The 21,408-nt window shown below is 51.9% G+C and overlaps 1 protein-coding gene across 4 annotated transcripts in view; it reads right to left on the bottom strand.

Moving 5' to 3' along the window:
* The window catches only part of PFKP (phosphofructokinase, platelet), a 71,455-nt gene extending 51,761 nt beyond the window's left edge, over window positions 1-19,694 (bottom strand). Inside the window, exons 1-2 of one of the 4 annotated variants that reach the window (XM_021670722.2) lie at window positions 19,535-19,694; window positions 3,266-3,339 (exon numbers count right to left, since the gene is read on the bottom strand). In XM_021670722.2, coding sequence (XP_021526397.1) covers window positions 3,266-3,339; window positions 19,535-19,646 — 186 coding nt within the window. In that variant the 5' untranslated portion in view covers window positions 19,647-19,694. Of the gene's footprint in view, window positions 1-3,265; window positions 3,340-16,454; window positions 16,472-17,698; window positions 17,716-19,264; window positions 19,282-19,534 lie in introns of those variants that run through there. The other 3 variants (XM_064371805.1, XM_021670721.2, XM_064371806.1) reach the window with 3 other exon arrangements.
* Between the last annotated feature and the right edge of the window lie 1,714 nt (window positions 19,695-21,408).

Raw genomic sequence — 21,408 nt, 5'->3', positions numbered from 1 at the left:
TGTGGATGGGGGAGGAGGACTGAGCTGTGGATGGAGGAGGAGGACTGTGCTGTGGATGGGGAGGAGGACTGTGCTATCGATGGGGGAGGTGGACTGAGCTGTGGATGGGGGAGGAGGACTGAGCTGTGGATGGAGGAGGAGGACTGTGCTGTGGATGGAGGAGGAGAACTGCTGTGGATGGAGGAGGAGGACTGTGCTGTGGATGGAGGAGGAGGACTGAGCTGTGGATGGGGAGGAGGACTGTGCTATTGATGGGGGAGGTGGATTGAGCTGTGGATAGGGGAGGAGGACTGAGCTGTGGATGGAGGAGGAGGACTGTGCTGTGGATGGAGGAGGAGGACTGTGCTGTGGATGGAGGTGGAAGACTGAGCTGTGGATGGAGGAGGAGGAGTGTGCTGTGGATGGAGGAGGAGGACTGTGCTGTGGATGGAGGTGGAGGACTGTGCTGTGGATGAGGGATGAGGACTGAGCTGTGGACGGGGGAGGAGGACTGAGCTGTGGATCAAGGATGAGGACTGTGCTGTGGACGGAGGAGGAGGACTGTGCTGTGGATGGAGGAGGAGGACTGAGTTGTGGATGGAGGAGGAGGACTGTGCTGTGGATGGGGTGGAGGACTGTGCTCTGGATAGGGGTGGAGGACTGAGCTGTGGATGGAGGAGGAGGACTGTGCTGTGGATGGAGGAGGACTGAGCTGTGGATGGGGGTGGAGGACTGTGCTGTGGATGCGGGTGGAGGACTGTGCTCTGGATGGGAGTGGAGGACTGAGCTGTGGATTGAGGAGGAGGACTGTGCTGTGGATGGAGGTGAAGGACTGATCTGTGGACAGGGGAGGAGGACTGAGCTGTGGATGGGGGTGGAGGATTGTGCTCTGGACAGAGTCTACTGGGCTTATTCCTTGTCCCTGAGCAAGGGGCAGCCGCTACCAGGGTCAGGCCCTGGGCAGGACAACACATGAAGGTAATTTGATCTTAATAAGACCCAAATAGACTGGTCATGGTGGCTGAGGCCTGTAATCCCAGCACTTTAGGAGATGGAGGTGGGCAGATCACCTGAAGTCCAGAGTTCAAGAGCAGCCTGACCAACACAGAGAAACTCTATCTCTACTAAAAATACGAAATTAGCTGGGCATGGTGGTGCATGCTTGTAATCCCAGCTACTCGGGAGGCTGAGGCAGGAGAATCACTTGAATCTGGGAGGCAGAGGCCACAGTGAGCTGAGATTGCACCATCTCACTCCAGCCTGGGCAACAAGAACAAAATTCCATCTCAAAAAAAAAAAAAAAAAAAAGACCCAAATATAAAATGATAAAAACAGCAGCCTGGGAATGCTACAGTTAGACCTACTGTTAAGATTGCCCAAATCAGACAAATACAAACAATAACCACATAACCAGTTTAATAAAAGCCAAAAATAGAAAAGAAAAAAAAAAACCTCTTGCCAGCAAATGATAAACGAATGGATAGAATGCACAAATGAACAAAGAATAAGAGCAGCAGACATTTCACCAAAGGGAAAGAGAGCTTAGAAAACAGACAGGGGAATCCATGCCAGGGCTCGGAGGCAGCCACAAGCAGCCACACATGGCGTCATCCTGGGGAGCTGGTACCCCGCCTTCCCTGCGCAGGGCTGGGGCGGGGCTGGGCAGGTTTCAGGAATCACTGAGACAAGAACCATCCTGAGCAGTGATGATGACTGGCCCTTTTATCGCAGTCACCGCCCAATCTTTGGACCAAGGTATTAAATAATAACTGAAAACACTGAATTGCTTTGAATATTAACATAGATCTTATCAGCTTGGAAAATAGGAAGAAAACCAAATGGTGCAATACCAGGGGAATGGGGGCATACAGGGTCCATGCATGACATCAGTTCTGCGGGACAGTATGCTGACATTTAAAGCAACAGTTGTGGAATCTACATAGAAAAGGTCATGATATAATCATAAGGTTATGATATAGATGAAAAACAGTATACAGAACATGTCTGCTCTACTTTTAATAATGTATTTCTTTCCAGTCTTTTATATACATCACACTGAGGGAAATCAGACTAAAATACTAAATCATTTTGCAGGCATTAAATGAATTTTTTAAAATACCATCTTTTCATTTTTAAAGGCAGGGGAACATCACGCACTGGGGCCTGTCGTGGGATGGGGGAGCTAGGGGAGGGATAGCAGGGGGCAGGGGGATGGGGAGGGATAACATTAGGAGAAATACCTAATGTAGGTGACAGGGGGATGGATGCAGCAAACCACCATGGCATGTATGTACTTATGTAACAAACCTGCACATTCTGCACATGTACCCAGAACTTAAATTTTAAAAATATATTTTAGAAATTTAAACATTAACTTTTTTCCTAATTTCTGAAATCAATACTGTGATCCAAACTCTATTGGCGCCTTCCCTTCAAAGGCTTTTTAGTCTTAAGTTGCCAGGACTTCAAATGCAGCAGATAGGGAGTCCTCCCCGCTATTTAATTGAAGTCTCTTCATTCTGAAGTAACACATCAGCTGGCATAGGTGTGGTTTTGATTTTACATTAATGATGAAAAGCTCAAAGGGGCTGTTGTTCCCCATTTCTCTAAATGCTTATTCAAATTCAGCCTACAAATCACTTCTATAGCAATGAGAGCCTTGAACAAATACAACCAATCCACCAATACGACCAATTAAGAGAACACTGGTTGATCTCTAATCCTAGAAATCAACACCAGAAAGTTGATATCAAAATGGCCTTTTGGGGCTGGGCACAGTGGCTCACGCCTGTAATCCCAAAACTTTGGGAGGCCAAGGCAGGTAGATTGCTTGAGGACAGGAGTTTGAGACCAGCCTGGCCAACATGGTGAGACCGCTTCTCTACTAAAAATACAAAAAATTAGCTTGGCATGGTGGCAGGTGCCTGTAATTGCAACAACTTGTGAGGCTGAGGCAGAAAATCACTTGAACCTAGGAGGTTGCAATGAGCCAAGATAACCCCTCTGCACTCCAGACTGGATGACAGAGCAAGACTCTGTCTAAAAATAAGAAGAAAATGGCTTTTGGGGCTCCCTCTCCTTTCTCCCCTCGCTTCCTAACAAAAACCTCACAGACCAGGCATCTGTCTGGAGACCAGAAAGCAGGGCCTCCTATGTAAACAGCCCCCACCAGGAGCTCCTGTGGGCTTGCTGAGCAGCGGGAGGCAGGGGTGAGCACATGCCAGTGATTGCAGGGCTCTGCGCAGGTGGAAGGAAGAGCAACAGGGAGCGTGGGGCAGACACTAACCTCGTAGATGAAGTACACCTTGGCCCCCACGTAGATGCCCATGCGCACCACAGCGCGCACAGCAGCGTTCATACCTGCAGAGGAAACAGAAGCAAGAGTCACTGAAGGGCCTTGGCAATTCCGGCTCTGCCACTCAGGACCCAGGACCATGGGTCTGTTCTGTAACTGCTCAATGCCCTCATTTCCTGATGCAAGAGATGGGTACATACAGCCCTCTGGGATGAGGGTAAGGACTAAAAGAAACAGCTAACACAATGCAAGGTGTCCTGTACGCCTGGGCTGAATCTAAGAGCCTGGAGGACTTTCTGTTCAAAACATCACTGCCTGAGCTCAGTACCAATTTGTAGGCCACTCCATCCAACTGAACAATGTGCAGAACAGGTGTTTATTCGCAGCTAGCCACATTCTGTGTGTGATAAGAGGAGGAGATAAAAAATGGATTATCGCATCACCAACTACCACTGTAAAAAAAAAAAAAAATTGCCTGGGCACAGTGGCTCATACTTGTAATCCCAGCACTTTTGGAGGTCGAGGTGGGCAGATCACAAGGTCAGGAGTTGGAGACCAGCATGGCCAATATGGTGAAACCCCATCTCTACTAAAAATTAGCTGGGCATGCGTCTGTAGTCCCAGCTACTCAGGAGGCTGAGGCAGGAGAATTGCTTGAACCAGGAGGTGGAGGTTCCAGTGAGCAGAGCTTGCACCACTGCACTCCAGCCTGGATGGCAGAGCAAGACTCTGTCTCAAAAAAAAAAAAAAAAAAAAAAATTAGATAATGGGCTTCAATAGAAAACAAGTTGAATGATCAATAAAGTTAAAAGAAACCGGCATGTTACAATTTTATGATCAGTAAAGTTAAAATAAACCGGCATATTACAAATAACCATACCTCAGGAAGATAAAGGGAAGCCCTCCACTTAAAAAAAAGAACAACATTATACAATGTATCATCATATAAATGTTTAGTCTGCATCTCAGACAACGTTATACAATGTATCATCATATAAATGTTTAGCCTCTGGCTCAGACAACATTATACAATGTATCCTCATATAAGTGTTTAACCTCCATCTCAGACAATGTTATACAATGTATCAACTTATGTCATTAGCCTCCATCTCAGACAATGTTATACAATGTATCAACTTCTAAGTCTTTCAGCCCCACCTCCTCTCAGCAGCAGATGTTATACAATGTATCATCATATAAGTGTGTTAGCCTCCATCCCAATCTCCACTGTGGTCAAGGGAGCTGAAGCCACTAGTGTCTCAGAATCACCTCTGGGGCCTGGAGGGTCTGTCTCGCTGTCGTGGCTAAGGAGCTCAGGCCCATCAGGAGAGGAGTTAAAAGGCACGAGGGCCGCACCCACAACCACGCAGCGCTGCTGCTGAAGGATGAGGAGCACCTGAGCTTTCAGTGCCGCTGCTCCCAGACACACCTGAGAGCGCCCATCTTAACGATGCTGCAGTTCGTGGGCCGTGAAGCAAGTGATGCTTCCAGTCAGTGGGCCACAAATGAAAGGACCGTGGTCCTGCAGGGCCGTCCGTGACACAGAGGCAGGCTATGTGCGCTTGGACGGCGACCGGCTCAGAAGACGCTTAAAAAACCTGAAATGCTGCTGGGCCAGGTCGGCGATGCTGGGGTCACCATTGCTTCTGAAAGTTGACAATTCTGAGTGAAAATACCTATTTTAGGGGTAAATGCGTGTATACTACGTATCTACTATGTATGCGTGCATATATATATGATGTAGTCTTATTTACTTCATATTCAAACCTAGTTTATAACATGAAGAACTCTAATGACCTCCTGATGAACTAAGAACATCAGACTCGGCATTTCTAAATGCAGCAGGTCAGCTCACCCTGGCCACCTCCTCCGCCCGCTGCACTCTCTCTCCTGCAAACAGCACAACTTTCTCCTCTGTCCCTGGCGCCAAACCTCGCTAGCTCCAGCCCACACGACAGACCCCTTCTCCCAGCACTGCCCCCGAATCCCCGACTCCCTCTGACGTGAGCCACGCAGCGGCCAGAATCATTACAACAGCTTTTTCTCTTTCGTTGGCTTTTACGCAAGTAAATTATGAATACATTCCTCTTGTTCAGAAAAAATGCCAATGAGTCACGGTCACACAAGCCCCATCCCCTTGGAGAACTGGGTCGAGGTCGGTGCCTGGCTGCTGTGCCGTGTGGAGCTTCACACGTCATTTCTTTCTACACTCGGCACCACGTCCGAGACGGTTTCCACACCACTTTCAACGTTCTCTTCTAAAGCACAAATAAGACCACTTTCCTCTGGGTTCCCAGGGCTATGGGAAGAAAACCCAAGCTCCCCTCAGCTCCTGGCAGTGCCCAGGGACCTCCTACCTGTCTGGCGGCACTCGGAGCCTCCTGTCCCCTAGCCTGGGTGGCAGCCCTGTCAGCACTCCTGGTCAGACGCTCTACCTCATCCTCCGCTCCTGGGCTCTGGCACCTCCCAGGAAGACCACCTGGCTTGCCTCCCACCTGATTCCATTTATTCCTGGCAGGACAGAGCCTCCCGCCCCATTGGCCTCACACCTGTGGGACATTCTCACCCATCTCTCCAATAGGCAGGCTCGGCAGTGCCCGGACTCTTCAACTCGAGGGGTAGAGGCAGAGCTCTGACTCCAGGACCTTGTGCTATGGTCACTCTGATGGATGAATTAACCATCAAACGCTCAGCCTGTGACAAAACTGGGAAGCAGGTGATGAAGAAGCACAACTCTAAGACCTGGTGGCAGCCCTTCGGCCCTGCCCCTCCCCTGCCCACTCCTCCCCCGCCCCACTCCTCCCCCGCCCTGCTCCTCCTCCGCCCCCTGCTCTCTGAAGACCTCGTTCCCACCATGCCCACCCGGCCTTTCATAAAGGACTGATGAAGAACTTGGGAATATTAAAAAATGTAAGTGGAAAGAAATAGCAGAAGGAATAAAATTTTAAAAGCTGAGCATGGCCGGGCATAGTGACCCATGCCTGTAATCTCAGCACGTTGGGAGGCCGAGGTGGGCAGATCACAAGGTCAAGAGATCGAGACCATCCTGGCCAACATGGTGAAACCCTGTCTCTATAAAAATACAAATATTAGCATAGGCCTGTAGTCTCAGCTATCCAGGAGGCTGAGGCAGGAGAATCACTTGAATCCAGGAGGCAGAGGATGCTGTGAGCAGAGATCGCGCCGCTGTACTCCAGTTTGGCGACAGAGTGAGACTCTGTCTCAAAAAAAAAAAAAAAAAAAAAAAAAAAAAGCTGGACATGATACACAAGGTGACCCCAGGAGACTCCTGCACAGTAAAAACACACACCAGCACTAAACTCAGTCCCTGAAGTCCCTGCCTGGATTCTCCCCACCTCCCCCACCCCCATGGGTTCACCTGCACACACCTGGAAAGAATCGTGACACCACCCTACAAGCAGAAGCTCACCATCAGTAGCTGAACCCACCCCCGACCCCACCTCGGACCCATAGCTGGGCTGCCCCTAGGGTTTCACAGGTGGAGAGGGAGCCTGAGAACTTACATTTCTAGCAATTTCCAGGTGATGGGGGCACCACACTCTTAAAGATACAGTTCTAGGTCCTGAAAGGGCTTATGTTCTCTTGCACGTCAGTGGGATGGAGTCCTACACTGCAAAGGGCTTTTATTCATGGGTTTCCCTTGAGCTCAGGGGCTGGCAGCACTCAGTAGGGCCCTGCAGGGCACCCCTTGCTTACGGCACACCCACAGCCAGAGCCCTGGCCTGGGCGATTCTCACAGGAAGCCAGCGGAACTCTGACACCTCCCTGGAGGGATGAGGCTCTGCAGGGGACAAACTGATTACCGGAAGGTAACAACATCAGTAAGTGCAGAAGCTGCAGTGTAAATCCTAGTCTTACTTCATTTTACCTCTAAAGACTTCCAAACTTCCTCTATGACAAGGACTGTGCCTTAGAGTCACCAATGGGAGCTTGAAGGAAAATAACGCCTGCTAGAGACCAAAGGCTCATTGAATGGCCTGGGGTGGGGCCTGTTTGGTTCTAGGCCCTCCCTCTGAACTGCTGTACAGTGAGCACTACAAATCCTTGCTTCAGGCTGGGTCCTGTAGGGTGAAACCTGAGGAAGCCCCAGGAACACTCAGTGTTGGCTTTGGAGGGAGGAGAATGCTGGTGGACAAATGCAAGGGGGAAGCAAGCCAGCATTTACTGAGGGGCTCTGTCACCACAGGACAGGGACGAAGGCTGCGTGCTTGCGACGCGGGTCTTCCCAGCCTCACAGGTTCACAGGTGCGAACTTGCAATTCGGGCATTCCCAGCCTCACAAGTAAATGTCGCCAGGTTCGCCATTTCCTTAGGGCTGGCCCGGCACACAGCCATTTGGGACGAAGGGCAGCTTCAGAATCTTTCACTCCACACACTCAAGCTACAGTTTGTCCCATCAGCTCCGGCATCCTGGGGCTAATCCATCTCATTTTGTTTTGCTTTTGGGAGCTCAACCCAGGTATCAGACAGCTTTCCTAAGGATTTCCAGGAGAAAACATTTTCCTACCATGCAGGAACCTTAACATTTGGAAAAACACCTCTTCATAATTCCCAAAAAACCCCAGTTTCCAGGGAAGTGATCTTCTCATTATGAGAACCAAAAATAAACCTGGAGACAATGAGGGAGCGGTTACCTAGGAAATATGTGGTTGTTACTCAAACTGCCACAGACAGGACGGATCATTAACTCTCTTGATAGGACACACTTTACCACAGTGCAGGTGAGAGAGTCACAAGACGACTTCTTCCTTAGGCAGAGTCATCCCTGGCGCACAGCAGGGACCAGCAAGAGTGAGTCAGGTCACCCTTATTTCCTGGCTACTTGGAAGACCTGGATTTCCCAGTTTACAAATCTCAACTTCCTGGGAATCTGCTCGATAAAATCTAAATTGTATTTTTTGCTTGTTTGTTTGAAATGGAGTTTCCCTCTTGTTGCCCAGGCTGGAGTGCAGCAGTGCAATCTCGGCTCACTGCAACCCCCGCCCCCCCCGGGCTCAAGCGATTCTCCTGCCTCAGCCTCTCAAGTAGCTGGGAATACAGGCAAGCACCACCATACCTGGCTAATTTTGTATGTTTAGTAGAGACAGGGTTTCACCATGCTGGCCAGGCTGGTCTCCAACTCCTGACCTCAGGTGATCCGCCCTTCTGGGCCTCCCAAAGTGCCAGGATTACACGCCTGAGCCACCATGCCCAGTCTAAGTTGTATTTTTAAAAAATCAAGGGAGAGAGATCCAAGATGGCTGATGATTAGCAGCTCGGGCACGTACCTCCCAGTGAAAGCGCAAAGAAGGAGAGAACGCCACACTTTCAGACGAATATTAGTTGCTCACGGACCAGGAGATTCCCAGTGGACGAGCTCCATGGGTCGCCAGGGCGACTCTTGTGGCCGGCGTGGCGGTTTTGCTGGTGCCTTAGCACGCCAGTTCTTGGTGCAGAGTCCGGAGATTCCGGGCAGAAAAGCACCATCAATCTTAACACCGCTGTTTTGGCCGGCTCAGTGGATTGCTCAGATTTCGGCGCAGGGAATCAACAAGTTGGACGTCAGAGACCCAGTTAGAAAGTCGGTAATTATAAAGACGACAGACGGACAAATATATAATGAAGGGAAGAAACCAGCGTAAAAAGGCAGAGAATACTCAAAATCAGAATGCCTCTCCCTCTACAGGGGATTGCAATTCCTCATCAGTAACGGAACAAGGCTTAATAGATTACACGTGTGTTCCAATAACAGAAGCAGGTTTCAAAACGTGGGTGATAAGAAACTTCTGTGAATTAAAAGAACTTGTTCTAACCCAATGCAAAGAAACTAAGAACCTTGAAAAAAGGTTTGACGAAATGTTAACGAGAATGGACAATTTAGAGAAGAATATAAGTGAATTGATGGAGCTGAAAAACACAACACGAGAACTTCGCGAAGCATGCACAAGTTTAAACAGTCGAATTGATCAAGCAGAAGAAAGGATATCAGAAGTCGAGGACCAGCTCAGTGAAATGAAACGAGAAGACAAGAATGCAGAAAAAAGGATGAAAAGGAATGAGCAAAGTCTCCAGGAAATATGGGACTATGTGAAAAGACCTAATTTACGTTTGATAGGTGTACCTGAATGTGATGAAGAGAATGACTCCAAGTTGGAAAATACTCTTCAGGATATCATTCAGGAAAATTTTCCCAACCTGGCAAGGCAGGGTAATATTCAACTCCAGGTAATACAGAGAACACCACAAAGATATTCTTCAAGAAGACTAACCCCAAGGCACATAATCGCCAGATTTATTAGGGTTGAAATGAAGGAGAAAATACTAAGGGCAGCCAGAGAGAAAGGTCAGGTTACCCATAAAGGGAAACCTATCAGACTTACAGCAGATCTCTCAGCAGAAACCCTACAAGCCAGAAAAGAGTGGGGACCAATATTTAACATCCTTAAAGAAAAGAACTTTCAACCCAGAATTTCCTATCCAGCCAAACTAAGCTTTATGAGCGAAGGAAAAATTAAATCTTTTGCGAACAAACAAGTACTTAGAGAGTTCACCACCACCAGGCCTGCTTTACAAGAGCTTCTGAAAGAAACACTATACATATAAAGGAAAAACCAATATCAGCCTTTCCAAAAAAATATCAAAAAGCAAAGAACTTTAACACAATAAAAAATTTACATCAACTAAAGGGCAAAACAGCCAGCTAGCATCAAACGCCAGTATTAAACTTATATATATTTTAGTTGGATAAAAAGCCAAAACCCATCGGTATGCTGCATCCGGGCCCATCTTACATGCAACAATACACAAAGACTCAGAGAGAAGGAGGAAGATTTACCAATCAAACAGAAAGTAAAAATAAACTAATAAACAAAAAGCAGGAGATGCAATTCTCGCCTCTGATAAAGTAGACTTTAAAGCAACAAAGATCAAAAGAGGCGAGGAATGACATTACATAATGGCAAAAGGATCAATGCAACAAGAAGAGCTAACGATTCTATAGATCAACGAGATAGAAAATTAACAAGGATATTCAGAACTTGAACTCAGACCCGGAACAAGTAAACTTAATAAACATTTATAGAACTCTCCACTTCAAATACACAAAACATACATTACCACCTCACACCTATTCCAAAGGTGACTATATAATTGGAAGTAAATCACTCCTCAGTAATCGCATAGCATTTCATAGGTTTAAATTAAATATTGGTTGGCTGTTTGTTTGTTATCTTCTTCCCTTATTCCTTCCTGACTACATCATTAAGTATAATTATCAGTATAAAAGAGGTTTTCAATACCCATTACTAAATTGCATTCTAGCCTGGGCAAGAAAGCAATACTCCCATTCTCTCTCCCTCTTTCTTTTCCTTCTCCCTCCTCCCCATTCTCTCTCTCTCTTTCTCTTCCTTTTTCCTCCTTCCTATTCTCTCTCTCTCTTTCTCTTTAAAAAAAAAAAAAAATCAATAAAAAAAAGAAATAGATGGATTCTATCCTTTTACCTCCCCCGTTGTCTGGAGTAATGAAGCTCCCGGCCTCACCCTCTCTCCCAGCACTGAACCGCTTTTCCTGAATTTTCTCACACTCCTGCTCACTCACTTGTTAATTTCATTGCATCAGTTTTGAGAAATAAAGTCAGTCAGCCCACTCCTCCTGCTGGTTTGTCAGAAAATGAGCACACACGGCACCGATATCACTCCTGCTGCCAAAGCTTCTCCCAGGGGTCTCTCCTTTGATAATGTAGGGATAATGTGGGCATGGGGAGGTAGGGTGCCAAGAGGGTTTCTGTCAAGGTGCTGTCCCCCCCTACCCAGTTCAACGTCATCGAGCCGGGAGCCTCTCTGACCTCCTGGACTGTGCAGACCACCGTGTTTTCTGGGAGGGTCAGGGGAGGGCTTTTGATAAATCTGTAGGGGTCTTCACTCAACCACCGGCCCACTGTCCAGCTCGGATGCCCTGAGTGCTGCCTCTGCTGGGCGCATCAGTGACACAATGGGAAGCCTCTGGCTCTGGTGGAGCTCGTTCCGATCAGGAGAGATCCGAAAGTAAAAAACACAGTGAACAAATGCGTGATGCGAACGGACCATAGCCCTAAGTGCTAAGGAGAGAAATACAAGCAGGGTGGGGGTGGGGGGTGTTGAGAGTCTGGTGGACAGGGAGGGGCTGCCAGTGACAACCGAGGGCCAGCAGACCTGCCTGAGAGTGACATTTGGGGAAAGACGGGAAGGGAAGGTGAGGGAGGTTAGCCAAATGGACATCTGGGAAAGAGCTCGGGCAGCAGAGGGGCTGGGTCAGGGCGCGGTGGCATCCTGCTGCATTCCAGCGTCCTCTGAGGGCTGGGACGGAGTCAGCCCTCCCTGTACATCCCTTGGAGCCCGTGAAGAAACTCCCACATGGGGACCTTCTAAATATAGACAGCACACGCCACCCATCGCCGTGACCACACTGTCCCTCAGAGGAGTCGCTGGCCACGTGCATCCCGTCCATATGGAGATGTGCTGTGTGCTGTAAGCTTCTGTACACACTAGGTTTCAAAGACTTAGTATGGAAAGTGGTGTAAAATATTAATAATCAATACAATAATTATTATTAAAATAGTGAGTTGCCAGTTTTTTTCTTTTTTTTCTTTTTCAGATAGGGTCTCACTGTGTTGCCCAGGCTGGAGTGGACTGGTACAGTCACAGCTCACTGCAACCTCCAACTCCTGGGCTCAGGCAATCCTCCCATCTCAACCTCCCACACAGCTGGGACTATAGGTGTGCACCATCACATCAGACTAATTGTTTTTTATTTTTTGTAGAGACTGGGTATTGCCATGTTGCCCAGACTGGCCTCAAACTCCTGGGCTCAAGTGATCCACCTGCCTTGGGCTCCCAAAGTGCTGGGATTATAGGCATGAGTCATGGCACCCAGCGTTCCTGCCCCACCCCCAGCCTTTCTTTAATGTGGCAACTAAATCATTTTAAATTGCATATAACACAGGCCACCCATGCAAGCCTCACTCCTGGGGGATTCTCCCATTGGAGAAAACCAAGACACTGATCTGCCTGGCTTTGCAAACCGCCCCCTGGCCCCAGTGGGATCTGCTGTGCAGAGCTGCTCTGGGGTCTGCTCTTCAATACTGCACTTGAGTGTACCGTGTACCTCCTGACACGCCACCAGCACAAAGCTCCTTACTAAACGCTGCCATAATGGAATTAGTCTCCTGTTGATAGTGTTTTGCTGGTTTTCCCATTTTTTGCTATTCTAAGCACTGCTATGAAGATTCTCCTTTCCCCCTACCTGCCTGTATCTGCCGCAGTGCACAGGCTCAGCTTTCCAGCTGCAATAACTGAGCACCCATTTACCCCACGCCCTGACACGCTTAAACCCCCAGCTCCCCTCGGTGGGGTGTGTCTGTGGGCACAGGCCTGTCCTGCCACGTGCCCCATTCTACAACCTTCCATCTACGGCCTGCTCCTTGTGAGACCCTAAACTCTCGGTCTCCCCTCCCCTCGTCTCCACAGCCACCCTTATCGGAGGCAGTCGGTCACCTCCACCTGCTTCCCAGTTCACCCCAGGCAAATCCAAAGTCCTCCACCTGCCCACCCTCCTCTACCGACTCCTCCCTCACTGTCAGCTCAACCAAAGGCCCCAACCAGAGGCTCCCCTGGGCGCTTTCAGAAGACAAGAGCTTTTCCTCATAGGTCCCCACCACAGAAGGGACAGCTCTGGGAGGAAAGGGTGTGGCTCATTTGCCTGAAGCCTGCCCTGACTCACTGAAGCCGGTCCGTTAATGTGCTCAAAGATCACAGGAACACGGAAATAAGGCGGGACGCAAAGGCTCATGCATGTAATCCCAGCACTTTCTAAGGCCGAGGTGGGTGGATCACTTGAGGTCAGGAGTTTGAGACCAGCCTGACCAACACGGTGAAACACCGTCTCTACTAAAAATAAAAGAATAATAATAAAAAAAAAAATTAGGTGGGCATGATGGCGCACACCTGTAATCCCAGCTACCTGGGAGGATGGGGCAGGAAAGTCACTTGAACCCGGGAGGCGAGATTGCAGTTAATTGTACTAACCCACAGCTGAAAAGACAAGAAGGAATGACTCCCCGAGGTTATTGCATGCCACGCTTTCCATCATTTTCCATTCAGAAAACTTCAGATCAGATTTCACTTAGAGATGCACGTTTAGACAGGGGTCCTATATTAATGAATCTTATCTGTCAAAATCCTCGTCAAAGTCAGAAAACAATCTCACGGGACTCCTGGGAGTCTCCCATTGGAGAAACCTGGACAAGTGCAGAAGCTGATCTGCCTGGATTTGCAAACTGCCCCACTGGCCCCAGGTAGACCAGCAGCACCGGTGCCCTCCCCGTGAGAGTCGGAGCCTCTCTCAGTCCCACGCAGTCAGTGTCTGCACCTCCGCAGGCTCCCCCATGTGGCTCAGGGCACAGGAAGCTGGGAAGATAGCAAACGGGCCCTGGGGCTGGGGGCCCAGCACAGTCCAGGCTTTTCTCCTGCGTCCCTTGAAGACTTTCACTGCCGATGTGTGTTAGGGAAGAGGGCAGGGAAGAAAGAGACAGGGAGATAAGACAGAGACTGAGTGATGCCTCCATTCTGCAAAGGAAAACACCGAGACCTTATCTCAGCACTCGAGACAGCAGGGCCGGGCCCAGTTATAAATAAGCCTCTGCCTCTCAGAGTTCTGCTCTGCTGTGTGTCTGGCTGCCTCTTACATCCTGACAAGCACAATGACTGCAATTCCAAACAAAGCGCTGGGAGTAGGGGGTGAAGACGGAGAGAACCCAGGCGTGGGGAGGGAAAGTGCAGCCTCCGGGAAGATACTCTGTAACAAACAAAATCACAACCCCAGAGAGGGTTTGTGCAAAAGAAACACGAAAAGCAACCCAACCACCCACATGCAGCCCTCTGTTCTACCCCTCCAGTGCGTTCTCAGCAGAACCGCTCTGTGGATATGCAATCTGGTATCCTGACGTTTGCTTTGACTATGCTGCTACCGTATCTTCATCTTCCTAAATTTAATTGCTTCTGACGGTCCATCAGATTGGCAGAGCTTATTTAGAGAGACCTAATTTTCCCTGATAAAAGGTTGGAGTCCTGTATCAAAAGCTTTTAGTTTTCTGTAACCGAGAGGGAAAGCATGCTTCTTTTGAAAGATGACAAAAGTCTAGCTTCGAAGGGTCATCAGCGTATGTCACATAAAGCAGTTTGCTTTCATAGAAAATGATGCCTTTACACAAATCTCCCACTGTGCCACGGGTGACACCATCATTCTAACACACTGCCTCCCTGATCCAGTCATTTATGCAAAATTAATTACTGCACTTTACCCTGAACAGATCCCCTTAAAGAACGTGTGTGCTCAGGATGGTAAGGGAGGGGGTGAGGAGATGTGTGAGGAGAAATGCTGCTATTCTCCAAGCCCCCTCCCACCTCACTGGGTTCTACAGCCAGCAGAGCTTCAGACACCAAAGGCGCCCATGTAGGGCTTCAGCTGAAACCTCACACTTCTCACTACGGTTTTAAGGTTCTAATCTTGAAATCTTAACAGCTTACACATATTGACCTGAGGATCACAAGATACTTTTGATTAGTGAGGGTTAAATTCATCTAAAGGACTTTATGAATAAAGAAGACAGCTAGAACCCCTGCTTTCCTGCTCCTTGGTGGAGATTCCAGGCTAGAGGCAGGCAGCAAACACCTGCATTCCTGCCAAGCACCAGGCATGGTGCTGGGCACAGGAAGGACATCAGCGAAGGCACCAGCGAAGGCACAGATGCACGCAGTCTCCAGCATCCCTGCTGCACCCACAGGCCGGCCCCACCATGGAGCTCTGGGAACTCAGGGAAGCCGGTGCACCCGGGGCTTCCCTTGCTCATGGGCAAAGTGGGGATAAGTTAGTGGCCAGGACCACTGAGGGCCACAGAACAAGGAGTCACTAAATGCTAGTTATTCTCACTGCAATTGGAAAGGTTTATCCTCACTCAATTTATGTGGACTTTCTATAAATACTGCACTGATGTTCACCTCATGACAAGGAGAAAGGACACAGCTTTCACATCAGCCCAGTCTGAGGATGCTCCTGGACTTCCCAGTCCACTCAGCTCCTCCAGGCCCCGCGCCCTGCAGAAGCCACAACCTGTGACTAAGACAATAAGTCACTCTTGGTGTGTGGCAGTACTATCTGGGAGTGGGGACTTAGTCACACTAAGGCCGACACCCAGCGCTGTGGAGCTTATTATAGGTTGAGTGAAAATCAATTTCAGTTTGCAAACATGTCTTAGGACAACAGAAGATGCCCAAAGAAGTAGGAAAAAAAACAGCCTGAGAAATAGTCTTTCTTCATTCAAGGCCTGAGGATTCAGGAACACAGAAAAGACATTTTCAATTTTATCTTATAATTAGATATCAACTCTACTGGGGGGAAAACACCCCATCGCATTGGTATTAAGCCTGAATATCATTATTGCCACCTTGACACCTATCATCATAAAAAGGCACTTTTCATTCCCCTAACAAAACCATCCAAAGAATATCTGTATAATTTTGAGCAAGTTGGGTTTTGCTCACTTTTGAGCATTAACTAAATTAAGCAGCCTCACCAAGAATGGCCCCTGAAAAACATGGTGGAGGTCTGACATGATGGCTCATGCCTGTAATCTCAGCCCTTTGGGAGGCCAAGGCAGGAGGATCGCTAGAGGCCAAGAGTTCAAGACCAGCCTTGACAGCATAATGAGATCCTGTCTCTACAAATAAATAAATAAATATAAAATAAAAAATTAGCTGGTCATGATGGCGCATTCCTGTCTTCCCAGCTATTCAGAAGGCTGAGGCAGGATGATCACTTGAGCCCAGGAGTTTAAGGCTGCAGTGAGCTATGACGGTGCCACCACACTCCAGCCTCTTCGTGGTCTGTGAAAGAGTATAATATTGGGAATTAAGATCTGTTTGCTCCTACCACAACCACGTACACACTGAATGCCCTTACCCAAGTTACTTCTCTTTGTGAGTCTTTCTCCCCAAGAGAGGAGATGCCTCTCTTGGGGGTCATGTATTTAGGCTTGGAGATGAGAATAGTAAAGCTCCTAGTATACAAAATGTTTTCAAAAAATGGTGGCTGTGGTCATCTCAATATGTGCAATTTTACCATAATTTCACATCCAACAGAAAATTACCCTGAAATTAAGCTGGGTGCTGTGGCTCACACATGTAATCTCAGCACTTTTGGAAGTCAAGGCAGGCAGATCACGAGGTCAGGAGATCAAGACCATCCTGGCTAACATGGTGTAACCCTGTCTGTATTAAAAATACAAAAATTAGCTGGGCGTGGTGGCACGCGTCTGTAGTCCCAGCTACTTGGGAGGCTGAGGTAGGAGAATTGCTTGAACCTGAGAGGCAGAGGTTGCACTGAGCTGAGTTTGCGCCACTGCACTACAGCCTGGCAACAGAGTGAGACTCCCTCTCAAAAAAAAAAAAAAAAAGAAAAAAGAAAAAAAAAATTCCCCTGAAATTAATACTTGAATGTTCATGTGTTCTCTCATTTCTTGCTAATGGCAATAGTCTTCTATGTCAGGGAATATCAAGTACTAATATAGAATCAGAATAAAATGGTAAAAGAAATGGAGGCACGACAGATAAATTCTGCAGGGGTAACCTACTTACTGTCAGGGTAAGTCTGTGGCAGCTAAGACCAGGCTGCCTGAGCATATCAAGAGGTGAACTTCCTCAAAAAAAAAAAAAAAAAACCCAAAAAACAAAAAACAAAACGCGTCCAAATGCTCAAGCGGTTCGAGATCATACCACTACAGGATAAAGCTGTTTACAGAGTCTGCAAAACAATCCGTGGCTTCGGCTCTGCCAGGGAAAGAATGCCCAGACCACCCACCGTGGCGGGCTTCCCCAGGGACAGCTCAGGTGTGACCCATGTGGGCTTGAGGCCACCTGCAGAGCTGAGGGCAGCTGTCTCCCATCAACTCGAGGCTGTACTCACCAAGCCGTGTTCCCACATAATATTGGCTTCCCACCTTTTTCTCCAGAGGAGAAGAGGTGTGGACTTATTGGCCTCCAATATGTAAAACTCCTCCCTGGTGGCAAAACCAGGGTAACAGAGAACACAGTAATTCTGCCAATGTATGCTAATCTCACGAACTCCCAAGCATTTTAGCAAACTTTTCGACAATAACCCATAAATATTCCCCAATACATACAGCATCTTCTCTCTTTTTTTTTTTTTTACTTTTTAATTTTTTTGTAGACACAGAGTCTTACTATGTTGCCCAGGATGCTCTGGAACTCCCGGGCTCAAGCGATCCTCCTGCCTCGGCCTCCCAAAGCACCGAGATGACAAGCATGAGCCACCGCGCAGGGCCCACAGCACCTAAATTCCAAAGCAACCTTGAAACTCTGACCTTCCACCCACCCCGGTGGCTTCCAGAGATCAGTTCCTCTTCCTGTGCCAAAGGTTTCTTCTCTTTCGCTGCCCAGATAAGGTCAGTTACTCAAGGTGCACCCCCTGCTTCTGAAGGCCTTTGACTGAGAAGCCACGCTGGGTCTCACCCCGGCCCCAAGGCGGCCCCATTGGACCCCCCACATCTCCGGGCAGATGTAGGTAATGCGGGCCAGGCTCCTTCCACTTCACTCCCCTATTTCTCCAATCCCAGCCTCGGCTGCATCACGTTTTCTTTCTCTGCGAACCCAACCCTGTAGGAGGAACGCTGATGCTGGGTCATTTTACTCGAACGCTACTGCCAGAGCCCTTCCCCGGAGCGCGGCGGCGGGAGAAGGGGGGGCGGGCTGCGGGGCGAGGGGGGGCGGGCTGCGGGGCGGGGCCTGGCACTGACACCGGGTCTCCGGCGGACCCCGCAGCGCGGCTTCCCACGCTCTGGCAGCGGGCGCTGGGCCTGGAAGGCTGCGCTGCGGGCCCGGGGAGTGCACGGAGACGACGGGCCGGGCATCACGTAGGCGCCCGCGTTGGGCGGGGCGGTGCCCACAGCGCCCCAACCTGCGGCACCCGCGCCCGCCTGCTCGCTCAAGGGCGAAGGGAAGGTCACAGGCGCCGTGGGCGGCGCGCCCCTCCCGGTCCATCCCTGTCCAGTGCGCGGTCCCGAAGCGGGAGGAAACCCGGCATCCGGGCCTTTCCGCGCAACCGCGGCAGGAGGAAACCGGCAAATGACAATCAAAACCCGGTTCGGGACCGTCGTGTCTCCAGCCGCGCGATCGCGAAGACTCCCGGGTTGCGTCCGCCTGGGCAGCACCGATCCACCCGCCAGGGGCTGCGCGGGCTGGGCCACTTCGCAGTCCGTGCACCGGCGCCCCCACGTGCACCCGGAGCCCGGGCGCGCGGTCACCGAGCCTTCCCCTCCCTCCCGTGTTCCACATCCTCCCCGCGCGCCCGCGTCCGTGGCCCAGGATCCGGCCTCCCCCTGAGAGCAGCGTCCACGTTTCCGGGCCAGGGAAGCCCAGGGCCGCGCCGGCCGCGGGTGACGTTCCGGAGTCCCCGCTTCCTGGTCCTTCCCGTCCACGGAGGCTGGCGGGCGGGGGAGGGAGGGCCGGGACCCATTTTAGTTTTCGGTTTTGTCACGAGCCGGAAGGCGACAGCTGGGGAGGGCGCAGGAAGCCCTTTTTAAAATCCCCCAGCGGAAACGCGAGGCGCAGCCCGATCGCCCCGGAGACGCCTGGCGGGAACCCGCGCACAAACCCCGCCGCGTCCCGCATTGCAGCACCGGGACCGCCCTCGTCGCGCGGGGGCGCGATGGGACAGGAGGCGCGCGGGGACCCGACTGTTTCTTCCACCACATTCTGCGGGTGGCGTGAGGCGGAGCTGGGGGGAACCGCTTAGGAAGTGGTCGCGCCGTCCCCAAGTCTCGGAGGGGACGCCCGGCCCCGTCCTGCAGCTCCGAGGCAGAACGACCCCGAGGCCGCTCCAGGAGACCACCTCTGCCGGGCTCAATTAAAAAAACACACGGGAGGTGGGAAGCGCACTCACCTTCCGGATGAAGCTCCTGCCGCCACGTTCTGCCCGCCCCCGCCCGCGCCCGCGCCCGGCAGAGACCTGGGGCCGCGCCGCAGGTTCCCCCGCCGACCCCTCCCCGGCGCGGGCTTCTCCCTGGTCCCCATCGCTTCCCCGCTCCTCTCTCCGGTTCCCCGCTTCACTTCCCTCCTCTTCTCCCCGGTTTCCCCATCGCCGTCACCCGGCGCACCCCCCACCCGGCCCGTCCGTCCGTCCCTCCCTCGCCGCCCGGAGCTGGGCGCGCACCTTGGGCATCCCCGCCGCTGGTCAGCACGCCGATAGCCTTGCCAGCCCCGGAGAGGTGCTCCAGGAGCTTCCGCAAGGAACCCTTGGGGCCCTGGGAGTGGTCCGCGTCCATGGCGAAAAGGCCGAGGGGAGCCGCTCGCCCGGGTGCGCAGCAGGCAATGAGGACCCTGCCCGCGCGCGCCCGACTGGGAACCGTCGCCCCGCCCGCGCCCCCGCCCGGCCCCAGCGCCAATGGGCGGTGACGGGCGGGGCCGAACGCGCGGGAGGGGCCTGCGGGGGGCGGGGGCGGGGGCCGGGTCCGGGTCCGGGGGCGCGGACGGGCACGAGCACCCCTACTCGGGAGTGCGCGGCGGGGGGCGGGGGCGGCGCCGCCGACGGGGGAAGCCGTGGAGGCGGGGTAGCGCCACAGGTGGGCGGGGTCCCTGCGGGTGGGGCCTCGTTGCAGGTGCGGGAGCCTCGCAGGTGGGCGGGACGACTCAGGTTAGGGGCTCTAGACAGGACACGAACGCCACGGGTGGGGCCGGAGGGGGAAGGGGGACCGCCGGGGGCGGGGTCACCTAGTTTGCCGGGCGCGCCAGGGCGGGGCGGGATGGAACCCGGGGAACATCTCCGGGGTCGAGTGAGACCGTGAGTGGGCGCGAGCACCGGGGCAGGTGGAAACTCGGCAGCTGCGGGGGGCGCGATGGCTGGGCAGGGTGGAATGGGGGCGCAGAGGTTGTGGGGACCGAGCCTGGCCGCGCGTGAAGCTTCTCGCTGCCCGAGGGATTCCGCCTGGGGAGGCCCTGGGAACCTTGGAGAGCGGCCTCGTCGAACCCTCACCCCAGGTTTCCTCTGCAGCCTGAGGTCGGGAAGGGCGGACCTGGAGTGGATCCTCCAGGTGGTGGGAAGACGGAAGCACTGCGGGCTGGGCCGTGGCGAAGCTGCCATTTCTCGGGGCCACCGGGGCTCTGGCGCTCCTGGATCCCCAGCCCCGCACGGGGGAGGAGCAGCTTTCCCGTGGAGGAGGGTCTCGGGGCGCGACCCTCACAGACGTCCTGGCGCCCGGGCCTGGGCGCGCCACAGTCCGAGTGGGGCCGGAGGAGGCACCACAGGACTGGCCTGGCGGGGGCGGGGGCGGCCCTCCCTACCCACGGACACGCGCGCTGCTGTGTGCTCGGCCGGCCCCACCCGTGAACTCCACGTGCTGAAATACGCACATCCAAGGCTCTGCGGGCTGCCATCCACAGCTTAACCGCCTGGAGCCCGTTACCCTGCGGTGGATGAGAGGGCAGCCCCGGTTCCTTCAGTGCTCACCCCACGGCGAAGGACTCCGAAGCGTCCCCACTCGACGGCTCACCGGAGGATGATCCTGTGCGCTGGGTGTTTGTTGAACAGATTAAGAGACTGAGAAGAGGCTTGTTCTGTGAACCGGAGAACGTGAAGGCATCGCAAAGGAGCGGCTCGATTTAGGGCAATCCTGGGGAAAAGATGGAGAGGCATTGATTTTTCTCGGATGCGTGCTTCCTCCTGGGGCTCATCCCTCTGAGCATCGAATATTCCTTGCAAAGGAGTGAAAAAGAAACCTGCTGCGGAGGAACTGGATGGTCTGATCTCTACCTTGGTCAGAATTAACGGAGCAATTCCTAACCCCTCATGGTCCGCAGAATCACCTGGCCTAGTCACACCCCCTCTAAACCACTGAAGTCCAATTTCTGGGCTTGCTGGCCTAGGGAACAAGCCCCTAGGTTACTCCGATGAGTTACTCAGAGAGCGCTGCTCTCATGCACTCAGCCTGGGTTTATTAATGGAAAAGGAAAGGAGAATCCTGGGTGTCTTCAGGTGGCAGTTGGGTGGCCTTGGCCTTCTGGCGGCAGGAGAGCAGGGCCAGGCTCTCA

This window comes from Aotus nancymaae, unplaced genomic scaffold (assembly GCF_030222135.1).
Source record: "Aotus nancymaae isolate 86718 unplaced genomic scaffold, 86718_ANA_hifiasm-v0.15.2.pri h1tg000173l, whole genome shotgun sequence".
NCBI lineage: Eukaryota > Metazoa > Chordata > Mammalia > Primates > Aotidae > Aotus > Aotus nancymaae.
The sequence above is the reverse complement of the archived record's forward strand: the minus strand, read 5'-3'. Positions and strand labels throughout refer to the sequence as shown.